Genomic DNA, 23,323 nt, shown 5'->3' on the forward strand with positions numbered 1-23,323 from the left:
TGTGCTTGTGTCACCTGTGGCCTTAGCTGTGTGTGTCCTGGTCTAGAGAGCATCTTATCAGCCCTTCGCAGGCAGCCCGGGACACCTCTTACTACGACTGCCGCTCTGGAACAACTCAATTATGGCTCTCACACACACACTCATAAACCCACACAGACATGCACAGCTGGATGGTCTTAACGCAGTCTCCGGCACATCGTCACAGAGAGACTCTAGCGGCAAACTTTCAAAAATAATCTCATCCGGCATAATCTGTCTCTTGACAAGACTCACTTGAATGAGGCTTCTGCACCGAGGAGGGCGAGCGGTGTACCCTGAAACACTGCCGCCGGGGCGCATGTTACCCGTCAGGTGATCACAGCACGGCGAAGCAGAGACGCAAAAGCCAGAGAGGGCTACAGAGACTGGAAAAAACAGAGAAAAAGCCACCGGGAGAGAGGAGAGGAGCGAGGGAACAGCCGAGTTTCTCTTAACTCCAGGCCGTTAGTGTGGAACTGAAGTGAATATTAAGATTGGCAAAGCACAGAGAATCCCCTCTGAAACCACTGAAGGAAATGCATTGAGAAATGTGAGCAGCCTTGATAGATTTTAAGTTTCAAAGGGTCTCCAGTGTGTGGGCAGCATCTGTTTGAAGGGCTTTGATTTGTGTGTATTGAAACATCAAATTGTGAGTAGGAGCAGGCTAAAAATAGGCCTAGCAGTCCCAGAGCTATTGTTGTGTGCAGGGATAATGCTAGGCTGTGTGAATCTGTAAGCCAAGCTGCTATTACTTGGGTTATACATATAGGCTACAGCTAGTAGGCCGACTATTACAAAGCCAGAAACACCTATAAATAAATAACTGTGCAGCCTGTAATAAGGCAGCTTCACAACGGTACAGAAATCAGTTGGCTGAAAACACTGTCAACACTCTGTCAAACACTGGATTGTTGGTTTGATCAGAGATGCACAGTATTGATTTTGGCATTCTTCTTTAATCAAATTCAAGATATTACATTTTCAAAAAATATGACTAGTATCAAATGCAGCAATAAAGCAGGATTGCAATCCTAGAGGGTAGAGAAAGGATTACCACAGTAGGAAATGACAAAAAAATTGGGTATTTTTCTGCTTTTTCTCAGTTTTGGCTTCTTTCTTTCTCAAATAGTATCTGATTTTACCCCTTAAAGCCTATAAAATTCCTCAAATGAAACAGTCAGAGACGGGAAAATTACTTTTTGATTGAACTGCTCACAGCTCATAGCCATGCACCGAATGCTTCGTATTAAAAAGGCTGGAAACCGCCGCAGCAAAGCAAACTAAAAGCTCAGGAATATTCCAGTGTGCCTGTGCTTTCCACTCTTTTGCATCCTCTCACTCTTTTGCATGTTTTCACTGTACAATGAGATCAGTGCATACACTTTTAGCACTGGCGTCCCCGGCTGGAAACAGCCTGAGCGAGTACTGAGCTCTAACCCAATGAGCCGCTCGGTGCCACATGCAAGACCACAGTGGGGCGTTGCACAGTGTTGATTTAACCCACAGGACAGCTGGACTGTGGGCTGCTCTGAGCTTGCCTGCTCCTGTGGACGCTGAAGTGTGTCAATGGGACAAGCTTAGTCTGGCGAGTCAGCTGAAGACCCTCACACCAACCAACCATCCCTCGCTCCTGCTGTCACACAAACAGATGAGCCGCCGCGATCTGCTAAACATCACATCGTCTGAAGGGGATCAGACTTCTTAATGCCAACTGGCACACAACCACCTCAGGATCGCCGCCACTCGCTCCTGATGCTTAACATTCAACACGGGCACGCTCGCCAAAGCAAAGTGGTAGCCTAATTTAGAGATATAAATAACGCCATGATGTCAGCTTGCAGGTTTTGCGTCATCTCTAGCTAAACTTACACCAGACTTGGCAGAAGGCCTCTTCTCAATGTTTTACCCCATGAGCAATCTTAAATACGTCAAAACAATAATAGAAGCCAAAGGGCCCAAACTCTCTTGCGCGCATGTGAAGGCCAAAAGGATTCCTCAACACATGGCAAAGGACCAGGCCCTTAAAACGGATCCGATTTGGCAAACACGCAGGCTTGCCCATGCCTGCATACCTGGAGGTGAGACGTGACCCACGCTGAGTCGTGTGAATAAGCCTTCTTTACAAGTCAGTTTGTCAAAGGAGGAACTCAAAAGGACTGTGCAGGGAGATGCGAGTGTGCGAACGCTTGCATAAACACACACAGCGCACACAGGCCGAGCAGTGTGCAGCGCCAGGGTTTCTCAAGCGCAGGGTTGTGCCAGAGGCAGAGCGAGCGACCACAGAGCCTGAAAAACTGGCTGAGCAAAAGGTGAACAGAGAGAACAGTGCTAGAAGGTTTCGGGAGGAGTGTAACAGGTTTGTTTTCTGCCTGGATTTGATCTTTCTCTCCGGGTTTATGGCTTCCCATCACAGGGCTACTGGAGCAGGAGTGTCTGACTGTGATTCAGCTTCCTGGTAAGAAACGAGATTTGAAAGCCTGGGAAGGGAAGTGATGACTTCAGCCGCAGTCAAAGCCACAGGGAGACTCAGAGCTGCAGGGCAGGTCTCTCCGGGTACCCACCTGTGACAGAGCAGAGATTCATCCTCGGCTTCATCGTGCTGAGGCATGCTCTGCTGCTCTGCATTAAACTGACGTGGACTGAGCCGGTCAGCGCGGCGCAATCCGCGAGTGGTGCTCTCGTTACAGTGGCGCAGTTACAGCGGCCAGATCAACAGAATCGCAAACCCAAGCGAGACTGGAAATATCTGGAGTTCAGAGACTCCTCCAGTGAAATGCTTAGCCAAAGTGCGAAAGCCACCCATAACTTGAGTCATCCCATGATCAGTTGAGTTAGTGGATGACTAAACAAAGGTCACACTCATTAAATGAGACAGTGAAATGTGAAACAGTGCCTCCGGCCTTCTTCCTTTGAGGTTAATGTTTAATTTTATAAAAATGTATAAAGTTTTTATGATAGTGGAGGCTGTTCAGGTTCAGGTGAGGTGGTCCACCTCTGGTATAAAACACAGAGGAAAACCATTGATGATCATATTCAACCATAACCAGAACACAGAGGTAGATATCCTTTCATGATCTCTGGGTGTATTAAGCAACCAGTGCAAAATTCAATGTGAAAATCAATGAGCAGGAGCTGCTTTCTGGCAATTTTGAAATTATAGGATTTTTACAATGAGCTGCTACTCCCTGATTTTTCATGTATCACTGGATTCAATGATCTATAAATGTTGTGCCAACAAAATCTTTTCTACATGCTGCTACATGTCAATACTGCCACCTGAAAATCTGTGTTGATTAAAGTGTTCACACTGATTGGGCTTCATGCTTGTACTTTACATATTAGCTGAAATACTCTTCTTGCAATAAAGGCAACACACTTTTTAGCGTTTCTGCAATCTGGATGCTGCACTCGACCTTATTTCCATAACATTCCCATTAATTGTCCAGCCCCGATGACAGCTCACACGTGCATTATATCATATCGCTGTATATATCACCCAACCCCTCGTGCAACAGCAAATGCTTCACCTAACAAATCAAACATGTTCAGTAACAGCAGAAATCTCCTGCCGAGCGGCGTACCTGAAGCGGCTTCAGGACACTCTGCTGGAGAATCGCTGCTGTGTGCTGCAGTGTGTCTTTGCCTCTCCGTGACACAGTCAGGAGTACAACTCCTGGGCCAACGCGCCATAATATTTACTCTAGCCAGGCAGCAAATGCTGCACCTCTCCTCTTGTCCCAGTTTAAGCACTCCATCAGTCTGACGAGCCCGGGAAGCCGTGCCAGCACTCTGCTGGACAGTGCAGGTTTCTCCCGAGTGGTCTGCTGTTGCTAGAAGCCTGCGTCTCCATTCCCCCTCTGCCTCGCTGTTCGCTATTGTGTGAGCTCTCTCCTCATTCGTACCGTTGTAATGTGGGTGACAAGTGGTCAGAGAGGGAGGGATGAGGTGTAGAAACGGAGGGGGAAGATACAGGGGCTCCTCTGTTCTGTAGCTGCAGCCCGGCCGTGTGACTGACAATGACAGACACGCTGCACACAGCTAAGGCATGTGCTGGTCAAGACATAAGAGCAGCTTTAAGACCTTACATACATACTGTATACTTTGGCAAGAGGTCCATGTTTTTACTCCAGGCCCATAAAAACCAGTTGAGCTGAAACTGAGAGGTCTGCGTGGCTTTTACCTTTTTCCTCTGAGAGAGAGAGAGAGACGGTATGAGAGAGGGATGAAACAAAGCAGCGGTGGACGTGAGCATTTCAGATTACTGCGAGCAGCCTAACGTCAGAGACCAGCACAGTAGTCTAATTGAAATCTGAGCTGCACTGGGCCACATCTTGGTGCAGGTAGGACCAAACCATACAAAAACGGATTGTTCCACCTAATAGAGACCAGGCTGGAGGATAAAATGTCTCCTCTGAGGCCTATTACTGGCCTGCGTTTGTAGCGCCGGCTTCTCAGGAGCGAGACAGATTCCCTGAAAGGGCAAAAAGAAAGTAGTCATGCCCGTTTCACTCCCTCCGACTCGCTGTTGTGCTGCTTCCAGTTGTGACTGAGGTAAAAGCAGGTCAGAGCCTGAGGTGATTGGTGGGTGAGAGCAGGATCAAAAGGTTGGAAAAGCAAGTGGAGAAATGCTTTGGCCATATTGTGACTTCCTCCTGTGTTGACATGAAACACACAACAAAGTCTGGAGGAAAAGGCACATTTTTCTGCCCTGGCTGAAGGTCCTCCAAAGTAGAAAGGACCGTCGCTCTATAAAAGGTATTCAGCATTGTGGTTTATGTTTTTACTGTCCGTGCTTTTATATATTCAGGTTTAGTATGTGTGAGTAAGTGCTTGTTCATCACATTTAGCAGCAGACAGCTGCACGTGGCTGATAGAGCGGGCCTACTCCAACACAGCAGCCGCACAAGGTCAAACATGTTTATGTTTTCTCTTCCAAATCCATCTGAATTGCTAACAAACCAACCCACAACCGGCAAAATAAAAGAAAACCAGCATCAATATTCATTAGAAATTTACCACAGCTGAAGAAAATAAATATCAATCTCTGCGTAATTGGCGAGCACGCTGCCGGATAATTGGCAAAGCCTTTTCGGATGCGAGTGTGTGAATGAGGCACATTGAAATGTCTCACCGACGAGCTGCAGACGAGCCGGCGTTTCATGGCTCGACGTGGCCGGCGTGACACAATATTCACAATGTCGCTCTTTCAGATGTGAACCGGCGCTTTTCCTCGTCCATTATCCCGCACAGTGGCACACACACGCCACACCGATGGATCCCTCAACAGCTTTTAATCAACCCTCCAAGGGACTAATGACACCCAACATGAGCTTGTTATAATTCACAATCCACCGACAGCAGTTTCATCATGAGACCATTTACATACATGTAACACGATATGGAGGATGCATGCAAATATCACAACACAGGCCTCCCACAGGAAACTGATCCTGACAGGTCTCATCTTGTGCCACATTTAGTTTCACTGCCTTAGTTTCACTAAGCACCGCCGCTTTTCTTCTTAGAAGATTCATGTTTAATTTAAAAACAACTGAACAACACTGATCAACAATTACTCAGCAAGTATTGTGTGATAATTGCTTAAATCATTATTCAGCAAAAAAGCCAAACATTCACTGTTTCCAGCTTGTCGATTGTGAGGATTTACTCATTTTCTCTGTTTCATATCACTGAGTATTGTTGTGTTTTGGGCTGTTAATCAAACAAAGCAAGACATTTGAATATGTCCCCTCGGGGCCTGGAAACTGGGTCTTTTTCACCATTTTATGATATTTTATATACAAAACATTTCCTCTATTGATTGAGACATTACTCAGGAGCAGGCCTAGAAATGATATAATCATTTTTATCACGATATGATTCAGCTTGAAGTCAATAAACAGTAATGAATTATTGCTCTGCCATAGACAGTAGTAGTAAAATTGATCACCACCATAGAGCAAAATGAAAACTCTGTGTATTTAATTCCTGCAATGTCATGATTTCTACTAAAAAGACTCATCCAGTCTAGAAAAGCAGCTAGAATGACCAAAGGTTACACATTAAATATCACATAAAGTAATGAGCTCCTGCACTGTTTGATAAAACGTTGAGTAAACTGGGAATTTGAACCCCTTCAGTCTCCTTTAAGATCTCCATCACTGACCAGACAACTTTCAGACAGCTAACACAAGACAGCAGTGAGTGTTTTATTTTCACCTTCATCACCTGTCTTCATGTTGAATGTCGGGGCTTTTATTGGAAGGCTGAACCCCCCGTTTCTTTCCTCACATCAGTCCATCAGTGGACTTGTCATAATCTCTGCAGGAACGGGCCTGCAAGGGCTCTTTTCGGAGGGCATTTTATCTGCGGCGGCGATGGGAAACAGATGCATTCTGTCTGATGGGAAACCACCGTGCAGAGATTCACACAGCACTTCAGAGAGAGCATAAGAGTGAGGAGAAGAAATAAGAGAAGAAGAAAAAACTGGCAGACTAAAGTCTGTATAAATGTCCCATCCCAACTGGACTCTGAACACAAACTGCACTGTAAACACAGTCAGGGACACAGAGAGACGCTGCTTTATCACGGGACAGAGACATGCATGCAGGCTGCACAGCCAGGCCCTGCTGACTCAAAAGGCGAGCAGTCAGAAGACCACGGGCGGCAGAAACAGCCCACATCCACTGATCTGCAGGTCCACTGCAATGCAGACACATAAACACACAAAACCAGAAATAAAGCACATGACAGATGCAGTTTCCGGTTTCGTGCTGCAACATTTGCTGGCTCGACCTTTGATTATTCAGTCTGGTAGGCTAAACCGATCGGCCGGCGAGCCCCTCAGTCAAACGGACACACACACACACACACACACACACACAGAACCCGGTGGGATCGTGTTGTGCTGGCCTCGTGCTTTCTGCACTGCAATACAGACCACCTCATCACACCTGGCGGCACCGAGCGCCGCCACGCACACAAAGCAAACACAAACTGGATGTAAGAGACAGACATGGGAACTCCCTCCCACACCCACACACACACATTCAGATGGAGAAGACATCCTGGTAACCATGGAAACCCTCCACCTACTCACACTGTGACATCACAGGTGTTGCATCATAACCCAAACAGGGGGTCGAAGAATCGCCTGACCCGGTGCTTAATCAGCTGGGAGGTGAGGAGGCCACAGGTGGAAAGGCCTGGACGGGTTGGTGATGGCGATGATGATGGAGAGGACGAGGAAGAGGGAGGAGGACTAAGAATAGACCCTCCTGCCTCAGAGAAACGACAGAGAGGAAGAGAGAGGAGCAAGGAAGAGGAGGAGGAGGAGGAATGAGACTCTTGTGTTTCAGTAGCTTTCGCTAGCCACCGGAACCATAAGCCATATGTGAGCAACGACTCACACACACACACATATATACACACACCACAGTGTGTGATTACCAAGCGAGGGAGGGTGGGAGAGACAGGCAGATGGAGGCAGATAGATGAAGACAGACAGATAAATCAAGCAGGGAGGGAGGGGGACTTGCAACATCCACTCACAGGATTGCCGGCGCTTGATTGTAACCTATATAACCCTGATGTAAGCTGCTGGTGACAGGGCGCTGCGCTCTGTAACGCCAACCTACTTTCACACCAGGGTGCTGCACGACCACCAAATGAATGTCATGGTCTGGTGTCAATCAGACGGGGAAATCAGCAGCTAATGGCCATATGGCACATTCAAGCACAGCAGATAGGGAACAGAACAGTCCCTCAGTGTCTGAGGAAGCGGGGACGAATGCATTCTGGAATAGACTCGGGCTAAGTTTTGGCTAATGAGCTGCAAATGAGCCTGTATATCAAATCTAATTCTGGCTGCAGTGACTTTCCTAATATCACCCAGCAGCTCCTGTCTTCCCTCTGAGGCAGTGCTACAGCAGTAATGAGCAGAGAAACCAGCCTCCTAATGGTTGTGTGTGGTGGTCAGCAGAAGGCAGTGCCTTTCTCCGTTCATGCTATGAGGGCTGTGAGGCTGCGGCCGAGGTAGGAGCCCCCTGGCCCGGCCACAGGGCTCTGTCCTGTCCCGGAGCTGCAGCTCGGCTCAACAGCTGTGTCCAGCTGCGCTACGACCAGACACTGGGCGCTTTGTTCCCCACGGGAGCAGAGTTGAGCCTCCGTGTGTGTGTACACATAGTTTCATTTCCACAAAGGTTAACGGCCTGCAGCCTCGGCCAGCCCGTGTCCGCGCTCCCTCCGCCGGGCGCTTCTCCCCAGCAAACGGCCGTACGGCGGGCGGAGAGGGGGCAGCGGGACGAGGCGGCACAGCCAACCAGGATGTGTGGAAAAAAAAATTGAAATGCGGCCGTCCAGAGCCCGAGCGAGCACTCTCACACACTCCCCACGAAACGTGCACGTCTCCCCTTGAAGCCCTCTTATGCGTGTGCGTGTGTTTGTGTTTTCAAATCGCCGATAAAACGACACAAAGCTGCGGCGGCGTTGCAGCGAGCACCGCCGACAACAACAACAAAACGCGGACAGATGCGAAGCCCAGTGTGCAGGAAGGAGAGCGCCGGGTAATCACGGCGCACTCAGGAAACAACAACAAAAGCGATGAGTAAGGAGAGAAAGAAAGCACCAGCGGCAGCGTGGTTTCCACCGAGGGATAAATGACACCTCGAACAACTAATTCACGCCAGTACTTACTCAGATGAACCGGTTCCGCTCGGTCCACTGGAGGGTAGCCGGTCGCTCTTCCGGCTGTGTGTCGGGCGGGATCTGCGCTATGGAGACTGGAGAACTGAGAGCCTCGAGGACTGAACGTAAACTGTGGCTTGCGTCATTTCACCAGGATGCCACTGTTGCGCGCAGCAATGCAGCCATCTTGCTGAGGAGTGCCCCACCAACTCAACAACCGCTGCTGGACCCCGAGCTGCCGCTTTCTGCTGGTCCCAGTGCTGGAAGTGGTCCACCTTGAGCTGATAGTGTTTATTGGAGGCGGTCTGTGGTGTTTACCATGTATAGCTGCAAGAGATCCAGCAACAAAACACTTTTCCTTTGTAAAAATGTCCCATGTTTGGTGTCACTTTAATGTAATAGTGAAAAGTAACTAAGTACATAAGTGCAATTTTGAGTTACTTGTGCTTTACTTGAGCGTTCCACTTTTATGCTGTTTCATATTACTAATGTGTTCGACTAAACTTTATTTCCCACTTAAAACTTATCTCCACTTCAACCAGCTGTGGCATTTAAATGCTGCGTTCACGGTCGTGCAACAGTCATAATAATCCAGTCTTATGATTATTGGAATAATAATATTCTCTAAAAGGGGCCATTCTGCCTAACATACTTTTACTTTTGTGCCTTTAATTCAAGTAACATTAGCACGCAGAACTTTACTTGCAAATTTTACTTGACATAAAGATATGAGCACTTCTTTAACCACCGCTTTAACCATTTTGGGCCCAGTCATACACACACATTATTGCCAATTAAGGTGTTACTTCATGTTAAATACGATGCAGGACCTTTTCATGGCTGTAGGGTTGACAAACTTTATGTCTCTGGAGGGAATCGTGAAGGCATCCGTCGGTGTAAATATGTATTTATAGAGATATGCCGACTGAAATAATGTGGCGCTGCTTTGCTCAAGTTCGGGCTCAGCCCCACAAACAACCACCTCTGGACCACATCGGGTGGAGCAGACACACCCTCGGCAGCGCGGTGGGATGGATTACACGCCCGTAAAACGCCACAGGAGGGCGCTATATGATCTGTCTGCTGTAATGTGGCTGCTGACTGACTGCAAGGAGCACAAATAAGACAATAAATTAAGGAATTGAATAAAAATTGAGAGGGAAGTGGGAGGATTTGCCCGATTCTTTGAGTTTATGCTATTTGAAGTCTGCATGTTCTGTTGAGATGCTACAGTTTATTGAAAAAAAAAACACGTAAAATGGGAGACGATTGATGAGTTTGGCTGATTTTACTTCGTTTGGATCAATACATGGTGGAATCCAAGAGGACCTTTCTTTTTTGACTGCAAACCTCAGATGTTTTACCACTTTGTAATGTAAAAAGCAGTAAAAATGTTGACTTTTAGAAGAAAGCGGGGTTATTTGAATGAAATATTTTATTTTTAAATCACTTCTTTTCCAACAGATAGCGGGCGGACACCCACGTAAAATCAGTTGAGGCAACATGACATAGATCTCTAATTGGAAAATTCTCAGTGTACACTTTAGCATTACTGACAACAGTAAACGCATCATCACAAACAATCATCACATTTAAATAAAAAGAATTGGTCGATGGATTAATTAGTCTGAAAGTAGTTGGACCAGCATTCGTTTGAGCAAGGAGGAGTCAGAAATGCATAGAGAGAACAACAGTGTGAGAAGTACTTTGGAGTGGAACGTGAGACGCTGTTACATACAGTCTGGTCCATGTCATTCGTTAGGGTTTGTTATGACAGATTAACAGAAACTGTATGAGAAAGTGAGGTAAGAACCCTGGTCTCTTATCCACCATCTACCAGGGTAAAAAGGACTCCCTTATGGTCCAGAGATACAGTATGTGGGCTCGCCTTGGCACGTGATACCGTCCACACACAGAGCACGAGAAGAAACAGTCATGAAAGACATCTCCCCAGCTTCCTTTGACTTCATCAGACTGAGGCTGGTGACGTGTGAAGATGTGTTCCCTCTAATGTTTCTCCCCATAGTGGGACCAAACCGCAGTCACAGGGCACGACACGCCCGACGACTGTCAGAGCTCATCCTTCTCCATCTGCTGGAACGCCTCCAAGTCTTCCCGCCAATCAGCCAGCAGTTCATCCGCTGACTGGCTGCTCGAGTCTGTGTCGCTCTCGGGCTCCTCTCTTTTCTCAGAGTCTTTCTCCTCTTTGGGCTGTGCTAGATCTGCAGGAGAAGCTTCCTCTTCCGGTGACCGTACTTCGTCTGCAGGACTAGTGTCTTCCTCTACAGGACTGACTTCCTCTTGTGATGGAGTAACTGGAGAAACCTCCTCAGGAGCCAGTTCGTCTAGCTCCACCGTGCTCATTTGCGATTGGCCAGTGGGTTCAAAAGAGGTGGGAGTTGTTGCCTTGGTTATGCAGTCTTCCTCCGCTTCTTGCACGTCCACACCTGAAAAGAAAGCAGGGGTGTGTGACCGAACAGCTTTATATACACACACACACACACACACACACACACACACACACACACACACACACACACACACACACACACACACACACACACACACACACACACACACACACACACACACACACACACACACCTCTTTTTCCTCCTCCTCAGTCAGTATTCTATACAACATGCCCCCTGGAAGCCATTCTCAGTCAAAAATAGACCAGTTTTCATGGAGAGGCTGTCAACTATAACAGCATGATACTGATGGTGAGTCATGTTTCGCACAGGATAAAGCCTTTCTCACATAGCTGCACAACCAAACTGAGAGTCAACTGAGAAAAGAAATTTGGCAAAAAGTTATATTGTGAATTTTGCACAGATCTGGTTCAAATAAAATTGAATTATACCTGTTATCATTTCTAAAAATGTAGACGCTACTTTAACTACATGCATGTGCTTAACACATTCTAGGACTGCTGCAAAGAAGTGACTTCCAGGCGTTACAGGTCAAGTACAGATAGGCTATCTGGTCCCTACTGTGTCCTGGTGGTTTTGTGGTAACAGAAACTATCAATAAATCAAAGGATTTATGGTCAAGTGTCTGTTTTAGGAAGCATCTCATCTGCAGAAGAATGCAGTGTCTTAGATGCTTAGATACCCAACAGGTCTTTGTGTCCTGTTATGCAGCCAATCCTGTACCTGAGTCAGGTTACTTACAATGACAAAAGTCTCTGTTTAGGTTTCACAGTATTAGCTATGAAAGCTTTCCATTGTACAGCCTGTTTGACAGCAAACACAGCTGAATAAATAACAGTAAATTCAGATACAATCGAGACAAGCTGATCCAGTGCAAATTATGAGTTTAACTTTTTTTCAAAAAACAAATTTGTGTAAATACACAAGTCGGGTCATACCCTGTCGCACTGTCTAGCCTCGCCATATGTAACTATTGGTTTGCTCCAGTGACAAAAAAAGACATGAAGAGCTGTCATGTTCAAGCTCTGATGGCGGATAATAGCAAATGACAATACTGTGACAGCACTAAGCTTTTCTATCAAACACAAACAGAATCCTGTGGTTAGAGGGCAGAGCGAGAGGAAAGGATGGAGGAGGAGGTTACAGCACGACTCTGCGAAAATAGAGATAAAGGCAAAGGAAAGGATGAAACATGGGGATAACAGACAAAGAAAGAAGGACAAGAATACTTACTGCCCTCAATCAGGCTGCCAGGAAGAGGTTTACCTTTGAAAATGGCTGCTGCTCATCCAAAAGGGAGAGGGTTATGAAAAAAAAGAAGGGAAACCAAGAAAGAGAGGAGAGGAAAGGCACTGTTACAGTCCACCACAGGGAACAGAAGGATTTGGAAAATGAGGAAAAAGAGGAAAAGAAGGAGGATGTAATACTGATAAAGGTGTAGACCTCCATCATCCACCATTATAACCACAGCTGGTGGGTGGCTTCGGAGTGAGTCACGATTTCTGAGACTTCAAATAACGCCTGAATCCCTCCACCTCATCTTTATTTTATGAAGCCGAGCACATAACGAGGCTCAGTCAGTGGAGAGAGATGAGTACGCTGATGTGATCAGTCTTATCGGGAGAGGTGAGTGGAACAAAGATAAGACTTCTAACAATTACGGAGGCATATGAGCGAGTAATGTCGCACCTCGGTCTCTGGCTTTGTCGCTCAGAAGCACCTCCACCTCCCTGTACTCCTTCAGCGCCTCCAGCAGGATGTTGCCCTCCTTGTGGAAGAGGAAGAGGACAGGTAAGGTGATGTCTTCAGTGCTGCGGCCGTCCCCTGCCATCTGAAACAGCGGAGCCGTGTCGCTGCTGCTGCCCTCGTTGTCATCTGGAAGGAGATAAGTAAGAGAAAGTAGTGGTGAAACAATTACTCGATTCATCGACAGACAGAAAATTAGCAGATGATGACTGTGATAAGAGATTTATCATTGAAGCCCTTTAAACGCAGGTTCCAGCTTCATAAATAAAAGAATTTACTAAATTTAATACCCTAGGGTGTTTTGAAGACATCACCTCGAGCTCTGGGAAATTAAAATGGTTTGACATTTTGTAAGGATTAGTCTATTAATTTAAAAATAGTAAAGCCAATAGATCGTAGCATACTTTTTATGTATTTTAAAGGGATTTACAGTTGAGAAAGGTGCTAAAAAGTTAAAACAAAAGGGCAACTCTGGACAATGTCCGGGCCTGATTCTGTCTCATGCGAGGCAGTTGTTTTTGTTTGTATGGAAGAAGAAAATAATCAAATCCGATGAAGAATGGTACAGTATTGTTAATTTAAACCATTTATCAATTGAATTTACATTTAAAATACTATACCGTATATACACCCATCCCCTAAATTAAGATTATCATCATTAAGACTACTTGATCATTATAATGTGCAGGACCCATTGTCTTCAAGATAATCCATTTATCTAGTCACTGAGTAGCCATCTCCTGTCTTGCGTCAATAGCTGCGTGCACTCACCGATGACGATGCCCCCAATGGCGCCAGCCTTCTGGATGTGTCTGGCCTTCTCTGCAAACATGCACTGTCCCCTCTGAAGCAGAGCGATGTGGCCCTGGACATACTCAGCATTGGTGATCTCAGCGCAGCCGCTGTAGGGTTCGGCCACAGTCACAAAGCCTCGTACCTGCACACAGGAAGAAAGGGGCAGGACGGGTGAATTCTCTGCTGTTGGAGGTGTGCACTGCTGCAGTCTAATCCCACATTTTCTCTTGTGGTGCTGAAAACAGGAACTCGTCTTTTCATCTGTTTGAATTAGGAAAATATTCTAGGAGAGGAACTGCTCTCTTAAAAATACCAGGAAAAAGTGAGTGGCTCTTAGGAAAAATAAACAGGGGGACAGCTAAGTGCCCATTTAAAACCTGGTAACTTGGCAGAGCTACAAACCCCACTCACCCCTGTGGAACTTTTGGACAGGTCCGTGCCAAACTGTGCTGGTCCGGCGGTCAGCACCACCCTGCCAAAGAATGGATGTGAGACGATCTGAATGGCTCTGGGAGGCAGCTGCTCTTTCTGCTGCTGGCTCGACAGCTCCATCATCTCCTGCATGAAACGCACGCCGTCCTCTGCTGCCACCGCACTGACCGCCTGGGTGTGGGTGTGCCGGAGTGGGAGAGGAGAGGAAAAGAGGTAGAGGGGGAGAGAGAGAGGGGGTTTTAAAAAGTCAGCATGGAAAGAACACCTTGATTTGTAGAGCTGGGACAAAAAAAAAGTCTCTTGTGGCACAAGCATCACAGCATGTTCTTTTGCTGTTTTACATTTGAATAATAGCTAAGATAGAATAGATAAAGATATCATGCACTTTAATGCAAACTTCATAATGCAGTAAACCAATAAATGCACTGAATATTGCAGGATTGCATGTGCTGGAAAAGTAGCAGTGTGTTGTACTGTTAAGACACTAAATGATTTTTATTTTTATCCTTGTTTCTAAACTGTACCTGTGTAGCATGTTGCACCAGCTGCACCCTGCCATCTTTCAGGTGGATGAGACTGACTCCCATCCTCCTCAACAGCTCCAGATGTTCAGGGTTGTTTGCCATGAAGTCCTGAGCCCTGAGAGGAGGATGGCCCATACCGGGCTCCCTGAGACAAGGACGAAGAAGATAAAATAAAAAAAGCATGAAAGAGATACAGTAGAAAAATAGCTAATAAGTGCAGGCATATAAGCTGGTCGCACCTGTATGTATACAAACCTGTAAGGAGCAGGGCGGGGGCAGCTCTTGTCCACAGCACTACGGATTGGGTCTCTCAGGTTATGAGGGAAGGCGGGGTCAGGAAACAGGAGGCGCGTGTTAGGGCAGGTCCAATCAAAGTTAGAGTCGTCCAGCTCCTCCTCTGACTGAAGTGTCATGAGTATATTACAGATTCTGTTAGGATCTGCAATGTGTAAATTCTTTCATCTATTTGGCAGACTGTAATCATCATGGTATCAAGTCAATTACCGTTCTGTTTGAGGGAATAGATGAAGAGTGAGGGGCTGTGGAGAGGGACAGGGGCAGCAGGTGTGCCTCGGTGGTGAAGACGTAGTCTTCCACGTCAAACGTTAAGTCCTCGGCATCAGCAAACAACAGGAACAGGTATTTGAACATCTCAGCGAGGAAGAACGAGTCCATTCTGGCAGGAAAAAAGAGGTGTAAGACACGGCGCACAGGGGCACACAACAAAGTGGATGCTTTAAACTACTGGGTTATTTTAAAAGCATCAAAAAGGTCATTGCAAAATTGACCCGAATCTCTATAAAGAGATATCTGTATATCAAACTGCACAAGTATTTATAAATCATCATTTCATTTTATGATATATAATCCATCCCACCACTTAACATTCCCTCCCTATCACTTGCTGTAACTCATACTGTGGTATGTAAATCAGATGGTTTAGGATCACTTTAGGATTCCATCATTCTGTAAATCATAGTACAAGTCTTTATATTCTCACCTGTCCTCGTGGCTCCCAGTGCGTACGTCCTTCATTGCAGCGAAGCCGCAGGGGACACGAGCAAAACGGTTGAGGTTGTCCAGGATGGTGCGACCTGCCTCCAGGTAATAAGGGTCTCCTGTGGCCTGGGGGGATTAGAGGACAGCAGATCGAATATGAAAAAGGCTTCAGAGAAATCCAGTCAGATACAAAGATGTAACTTCCATTCATAGGATAAATGATCTCAATATTTTATAGCATTACGTGCGCTCATAAATTTTTACAAGACACTAGAATGCCAAAGGCAAAGAATGCTAATTATGAACACTAATTAGTGGTACGTATGCTGGAAGCTGCTGCTTAAAAACTGCAGAACTGGTGATGGTGTTACTGAAACACTGTAAATGAGTCCTGGTCTACCTGGAAATTTTGGTTAGATGTCAGAAACTTGAGCTTAAACTGCAAGCAACACTTAACAGCCACGCGCACAATAATAGACATTTACCTCTGTACTGTCGCAGTGAAAGAGAACGTCTGCACTATGTCAAGCTCCGGTGATAAATTACCTTGTAAAGGAAATAGGTGCTCTCTGCAAACTCAGGCCTCAGGGGATGTTGGGCCCAATGTACCCTGAAATCAGTAGTGAAGGCCTGCGGATAGATGCAGAAGGACGAAGGGGTCAGCACACCATCCCAGCCGTTGTAATCAGAACAGACAGACCAAGCTAAAATGCAGCCGTGTTGCGTGAAATGCAAGCTTGTTCACTTCCAAACGGTTGTGGTCAGTGACACAAGCCGTATGGGGTTACTTGACTCTATGCTCAAATGAAACCATGTCACTTTTGTGGAGCAGTTAAAGCCTCAGATGTGGTATTTGAAGTTGGATACACAGAGAGACAGATTACCTCTGGGAGGAAGTTGTGTTTCTTTGTAACTTGATACAACATTTCGTGAGTCTCGATGGCGGGACGGATGTCTCCCTTCAACACCTGAGACATGTACATGAACAGTACGTACAACATTACCGAAAGCCAAAATGGAAAGAGTAAAAGCTTCAATTCACGTGATCCAATCTGACCTGCAGTCCAGGGAAGAAGGCCAGCAGAGAGTCCATCCAGGTGCGAGCGGGAAGCAGAGGTTTGTGGATGTGGACATCCAACAGCAGCGGAGGCTGGCTAATGTACTTCATTATAGATGCATAGTGCTAAATGGGACATACAAAGTGGAAGGACTGAGGATAGAATAACAGTCTGGCGCTTGGTGATATACACAAACAGCCGAATGTGAGGACTTAAAACAGAATCTTTTGAAGTAAAAGTGTTTTTAAAAGCATTACTTTAATGCTAACCTCTGTGCTGAAGAACTAAACAAAATCCTGAAATAGAATGTAGGAGTATAAAGATGCCAATGTGACAAAATGCATTTATGCAGACAGGAGAGGTATCAGATTACTCTACATAAGTAAGTGTGTGTGTGTGTGTGTGTGTGTGTGTGTCCTCACAATATTGAACCGCTGCAGAAACAAGTCATCTCCCAAGAGGATGTAGGCCTTTAGCAGGTATTCATAGTATGAGTCAATTCCTGCTCCGACTCCACTGTCTGGAGACACACAATCACGCATCACTTTGCAATACGGGAGAAATGTGATGATAAACGAATGTTCTGTTTTTACCCATCAACCCTCTGTTCAACCAAATCCTCTCTCATCCAGTTTGATTGCTCCCCTATACTTAATCTTCTCTTTTCCCATGTCCACATCTGCCATAGCCTCCTCACCTCTTCCTCCTCTCATGTCATCCTGCACCCACCCCCTTAGGTCCCCCCTCTCTCACCCCTGCGGACCCACTCTCCGGAGTGGATGTTGATGGTGGTTCCCACCAGATTGCTGTTTCTCTGTCTCTTCTCCCACAGAAAGTCCATGGCTCGCCGGGCATGGTCCTGTGTGTGCGAGGAAGGGTGCAGTATTGATTAAAAAACAGCACAGGAATCAATCTGCAGCAGCTGTCCACTAATAGAAAGATTACAGTGATTGACTCCGTGCTTGATCAGCAGTCTACTGCTGCCTGGAAGTGACCCAGTTTCAGGCTCTAATATCGAAGCACAGAGAAAAATCAGACTTCTTCATAAACACTTGAATATTTCACAATACCACTGCAGCCACAGGCCCCTCATTATATGTTTAAATAAATCTTCCAAAGACGACAACATTCTCACTTTTTTTTTTTTTAAATGCAAGGGGCAGCTTGTTCAACAGGCAAAAAGAGAAAAAAGAGAATATTGGTTTCCCATTCACAAAGGTCCATGAATAGGTCTTTTTCAGGTAACACATGTCACAGTAGGAAAATAATAAGTGTAAATAATACCACTAATGATGGCTCAATTCCACTTAGCTGCCTCGGTCTTAGGGTCCAGATATTGTGCATGCTGCCTCACATTCACATGACTTACTGGGACACTTGAATTGAACAGAGCCACTGTTATTGTTATTATTGCCACGTGTACTTTTCCGACTGTGACAAATCAAAATGTCTGCTTTGAAATGGGCCTGTTGCTGTATGCATGTAATTAACTCTTTTTTAAATTCTTTTAATAAAAGCTTTTAAATTCAAACTTTTCAAGCAAGCTCAAAAGTAACTGCTGTCTCAACTAACAAAGATTTAAAAGGAATACACAGACGTGATAAAAAAAATAACTGAACACAGTGATTCCTGGTAAACATAAGGGTATCAGATGATAAACTGTACGCATAAAGAAGTATACAAAGAAACCATTTCAAGTCTGTGTACACTTGTTTTCATAATTAAAAAGAAGGAATTAACAAGATGTTGTGAATCAGCACCAGTATCCCCAAATACCCTAAATATGTGCAGTTCCCACCAGGACTAATGTAAAGTCGAGACAACTAAGATGATTGCCACAAACTACATTTAAAAAAACTGCACAATTTAAGATCAGTGGGTTTGGGTCCATGGTACTTAAATGTTGCTAAGGAGCTTGGTGTTCAGGTTTTTCCTGTCATCAGTATTATCAACATGCTGCACCTAATTCATCATCATTATATGATGATATGTGCAGTGTACAGAGGCAGACAGCAAAACAAAGACAAAAGGACAGTCAGTCAGATCTCACTGAATGCATGACTGACACCATATTTCACATCATGTGTCGTCAAACAACAGGGTGGTTTTCATAAAGTCTGTTCCGCAACCTGATCTAAAAAAACAGAAAATGACCTGGATCACAGACAAACAAAGAAACATGAGCCACTTGTAGGGTGTGGCTGTGGAATCAGCCGACAGCTTTCAAGGCTGGTTGACAGCAGTGAAAGGTAAATATGTCCAAGTGTCAGCACAGGAAACATCAGAGGAGAGCCACAAACGCAAAATGCTAGTTTAGTTCTGTCAGTTTTGCTGATAAATAATTAGCTGAGGTTGAAAACAAAATACGAAAGTATTCCAAATACATATTTTGCTGTTTTAGATATGCTGGATGACCAAAATATAGTCCATTCTTATGTTAAATACTTGACTGATGAACAATGTAAATCTGTAGCTCATCGTTGAAATATGAACCATGATTGTTGATATTTTAAATGTTTTTTTTTTTACTTTCTTATGGTCAAGTCAGAAATTAATATCTTTAACATCTGTTTTTTTAAAAAAGGTTCACCTAATCATAAATTACAACATTTTAATGTAGCATAGAAAGATTTTACTATCTGATGGAAATTTGATACCTCAAACACAGGATCCCCAGTGAAGCGACTTAAGGCAGCGAACTCCAGGATGATGGTTCCTGCGCACGCAGTACAGGTGTCCGTTTCTGTGCCTGTTCTCGTCTCAGGACCCCTGACGCCGTGTTTCAAGTTCACCTGTCAAGAAGACAAAGAAAAAACATGTCGTCATTTGTTTTTACAGTCACTCTTGGTTTGCAAGAGACTGTGAATGAAAACCAGTCAGACATGAAAACGGCTGTGTTCAAAAGCTGTGGCAGCTGCCAGCAGAGCAGCAAAGCACAAAATGAAAATTTGCAGTCATGATCTGACAGGATGCGAATCCGGCAAACTGCACCACTGGAAGTGTGCAGAAAAACTCAAATATTTCTTTTTGGTTTTCTTTTTGACTTTTTTTTCCCCCCAACATATAGTACAGATTTCCACTGATTCCAGCAGTTGCACTCACAAATGGACATGGTATTCAATGACTCTTCATGAAACAATCCCCTAAACTATATTTATTTGCAATATAGAATCCAGAGATTTTTCTTAGCACATATTTGAAAACAAAACCATGAAAACTATGGGACTAAAAATAACAAGACACAACAAGTATGTATACAATTCTTGTTCAATACCCTGTCTTAAACAGAATAAAGTGCATGTAGGTTTGTTTCTAGTGTTAAGGGGTTGAACTAAGGGATTTCTGAGAGTCTCACCCGGGGGTAAGGCAGGCCACTGCTGGTGTTGAAGGCTGGCAGCAGTCGGAGGCCCAGGTCTTTGGCCATATGCAGGAGCTCAGCCTGGTACCACTGCATGTGTTGACCTCCCTCTTTTAGCATCACCGCCATTGAGTGCCCTCCCAGCAGACCTCTGAACACCCACACATACATATATACAAAAACAATTTAAGTACAAGTGTGAGATTAATAAAGTCTTATCTTATCTTAATGTCGTCTTGGATAGCTGATGTTGGGCAGTACATGAACATCTTGACCATTAGCGTGTTGACAGTAAAGTCCAATCTCACCCAAGGACTCGAATGTTGGTTTCAAAGACGGACACCACAATGTCGTTGTCCAGCCTCACATCTGACAGCACTCTCCTCACTGCAGCCTCAAACTCAGTCGTCTTGTTCAAAAGCTGGCAGTGAGAAAAAAAAAGACACGACTATGAAAATCTGGCTTAATTACAGAGCATGTCATAGTTTAACAGTGAACTGAAACACTCTTCAACATTCTTCAGACGGCTGACATAAGAAATATTTAATTAAAGGCTTTATTTATTTTTAATTTGTAACACTAACATTTTTCTCCAAATTCTTTTAAGGACTAAAAAAAAAATCATGGAATAATTTTCTTGTACAGTGTGCATAATTAATCAGTCCCATTTCATCAATACCTAAATGCAGCCTCAAAATAATAACCCAAAATATCACTGTAAGACAACCAAACATGAAAAAAAACTCACCACCAGAGTATCCAGAGTGTCTATGAGGGTCAAAGAGAACCTATCAGAGAGAGACAAAAACTGTTTACCAAGGGCATTGATTGTCCCTCACAATAATTGTGTTATTAAACACAATTATGCTTTTAATTAGCATGTATGAATACATTCTGCCTCCATCAAGTGTTCAAGCAGTTGAGGTAATGTGTGTGGACAGTGTGTCTGTGTCTTTGTGTGTGTGTGTGTGTGTGTGTGTGGTGTGTGTGCATGTAAGCATGTCATCACTACTCGTTAGACTTCAAGGCACAAAGGCATCATGCTACTCACTTTCCCAGGGCATCATCTATGTCACCTCGACTGGGTTCAAGCCCACGTACTCTTCCTCTGCACGTTAGTGGCATCAGCTCATCTGCTGGGTATGCGTGGTCCTGAGAAACACACACACGCACAAACACACTTCCATCACCGTGCTTTGACCTTTAGTTCTTTTATTTCCCCTCATGAGGGCAGCTCAGCCATTAAATTATGCATGACGTTTTGTGTTATCCAACATGAAAAAAAGTTGCAAAAAGGAAAAACAGTTGGGACTGATATAAAAACAGGGACCCAAATATTAAAAAGTGTAATTATTGTTCTATAATTGACCATTACAAAGAAAAATATCACATCTTATCCTACAAAAGATCTTCTTTACTTCAGGATAATGGAAATTGTCCTGGTCACCTAATAAGCTAGTTGTCCTGAATCAAATCCAAATATCAAGGCTGCAGCAAAACAACATATTCCTTAAACTACATAATTAGATTTTTGAGAATAAATCCAGTGAAGATATATAACTTACCATATAATTCTGATATGCATGGTCAAACATCTCAACCACTTGGTTCCTGCGGCAAAGGGAAAACACAGACACAAGTCAGGGTGCGTAACGTCTTTTCAGGGGATACAATATTTTTGCTGCTGTTTTTCTCAACTCACCTCAACCTGTGCTTCTCCTCCCGTGACATGGCCTGTCCATGGCTGCATAATACTTCAAGCAGCATCAGTAAGAACAGTACAGCTGGCATTGTGGTAGCTGGGCAAGTTTGCAGCAATATACACAAAACTACGGTTTGGCTCTCAGGTAGACGCAGAGCAAATTCCTAGTCATTACCACTGCCCTAAGCAAACAGCTCAAACAAAAACACCTGAGAATTATAAACCTACACCATCCCGTTTATGCTATACCTCTGAGATCATTTTAAAGCACGTTTTGGCTTTGCCTAAGATGTACCACCTAATCATCAGTAGGTACACAAAGCATCATGAAATCATCCTAGTTTCTTGCTCAATCTTGGCAACTTTAACTCCATCTGTGTCTCTCGGCACACACCAAAAACTAAACTATGACCCAAAGCGTATGTACTATATGCACCTTAATATGTGCATGTACAACAAAAACTACAACCACAGCTTGTAGGAATGTTGTTATTTCAAGTAACCAGATATCTAAGAGTAACTGATAATGTACCAGGCATTAGTTAAAGTGCAAAGCTGCGCCAAGTCGTGTGAGCAGGTTAGGTACACCTGTTCACACACGGTCACCCGGACCTGTTGTCCACAGCTGTGACACGTTGGCATACAAATGGCTAATGTCACATGTAACTCTACCCTAAGCCCGCTAAATCAAGTGAATCCTGCGATCTAAACATGAAAATCGCAATAGTGTTATTTTCTAGATGTAGTCGTCACGCAACAGCGATCGAGGAAACGTCTGTCCTTTTCAGTTATCGAGACACAACGTCATATTTAAGACTCACCTTATACCAAAGCAAGCAAAGCCGGGTTAATAGTTCTCGTCTCACTTGTGTTTATAATCCTACTCATCAAATCGATTACTTACTCCACACAACATGCAGCCAATTAAACCAGACGTCAAACTAACAGTCACTAGAAGCTCGAGTCCACGCCAGCCCCTGTAATCACTCTGGTGTGTCAACTGTAAACTGTAGAGATATGAGTTAATTATTTCCTTCTCTTGACAGTTCTGTTTCGTCACCTAGTCAGACAAGCAGCCGAGCACTTGTCAGGGTTTAATTAGCCAGTTAGCTAGCTGTGCTAACTAGCTAGACGAGCTGGTGGCAACGGACAGACCGAGAATACAAGACAAATCTACTAGAACCGCGTCCATTGTTGAGCAGCGGACCCGAGCTGGCGACCCCTTCTATCCTTCGGGTTATAAAGTGGATAATTCCACCGTATGCTGCTATTTTGCCAAGATAGCCTGTCTCCTAAACCGGATGCCGTTGCGATGAAAAAGTCAACAACATCCGCTTCCTGTAATGGATGTTTAGTTTTGCCCTGGGCCTAGCTTTTCAGGCAGCAGTTTCTCACAGGATGGGATTCAAATCTCCACTCCCTCCCTGGGATTAGCAGAAGTACATCTAAACATGGACGTTATCCTACCCAGAAGCATGTATAACCTAAACCTAAACATAACCAGTTGTTTAATGGCTTTTGAAACGACGATACTAGCAGGTGATGAAGCAACCTGAAAGTCTAAATTAGGGACA

At 44.7% G+C, this 23,323-nt stretch overlaps 2 protein-coding genes across 2 annotated transcripts in view; both read right to left on the minus strand.

The window, feature by feature from the left end:
* Nucleotides 1-8,954, minus strand: part of zgc:92140 (uncharacterized protein LOC447854 homolog) — a 28,623-nt gene extending 19,669 nt beyond the window's left edge. The window contains exon 1 of the mRNA XM_041934673.1: nt 8,713-8,954. The gene's annotated coding sequence lies outside the window, so the exon portion shown is untranslated. The remainder of the gene's footprint in view (nt 1-8,712) is intronic.
* A 1,027-nt stretch (nt 8,955-9,981) lies between these two features.
* Nucleotides 9,982-23,051, minus strand: edem3 (ER degradation enhancer, mannosidase alpha-like 3). The gene is made up of 20 exons (XM_041934671.1): nt 21,750-23,051; nt 21,613-21,658; nt 21,099-21,199; nt 20,796-20,835; nt 20,356-20,468; nt 20,045-20,198; nt 19,347-19,481; nt 17,443-17,548; nt 17,112-17,209; nt 16,689-16,814; nt 16,516-16,599; nt 16,178-16,261; nt 15,633-15,757; nt 15,137-15,308; nt 14,888-15,033; nt 14,633-14,777; nt 14,088-14,279; nt 13,653-13,818; nt 12,825-13,010; nt 9,982-11,150 (listed from the first exon to the last, which is right to left on the minus strand). The coding sequence occupies exons 1-20, from the start codon at nt 21,836-21,838 to the stop codon at nt 10,774-10,776; spliced, it is 2,685 nt and encodes an 894-aa protein (XP_041790605.1). The 5' UTR covers nt 21,839-23,051; the 3' UTR covers nt 9,982-10,773.
* Between the last annotated feature and the right edge of the window lie 272 nt (nt 23,052-23,323).

This window comes from Chelmon rostratus, chromosome 4 (assembly GCF_017976325.1).
Source record: "Chelmon rostratus isolate fCheRos1 chromosome 4, fCheRos1.pri, whole genome shotgun sequence".
In the NCBI taxonomy this organism is placed as follows: Eukaryota; Metazoa; Chordata; class Actinopteri; order Chaetodontiformes; family Chaetodontidae; genus Chelmon; species Chelmon rostratus.

Coding starts and splice junctions, on each gene's coding strand:
- edem3 (XM_041934671.1), bottom strand. CDS start 21,838: ATGCCAGCTGTACTGTTCTTACTGATGCTGCTTGAAGTATTATGCAGC. Junction 21,659..21,749: donor GAGGAGAAGCACAGGTTGAG/GTGAGTTGAGAA, acceptor CCTTTGCCGCAG/GAACCAAGTGGTTGAGATGT. Junction 15,309..15,632: donor ACTGGGAGCCACGAGGACAG/GTGAGAATATAA, acceptor TTTTCCTGCCAG/AATGGACTCGTTCTTCCTCG.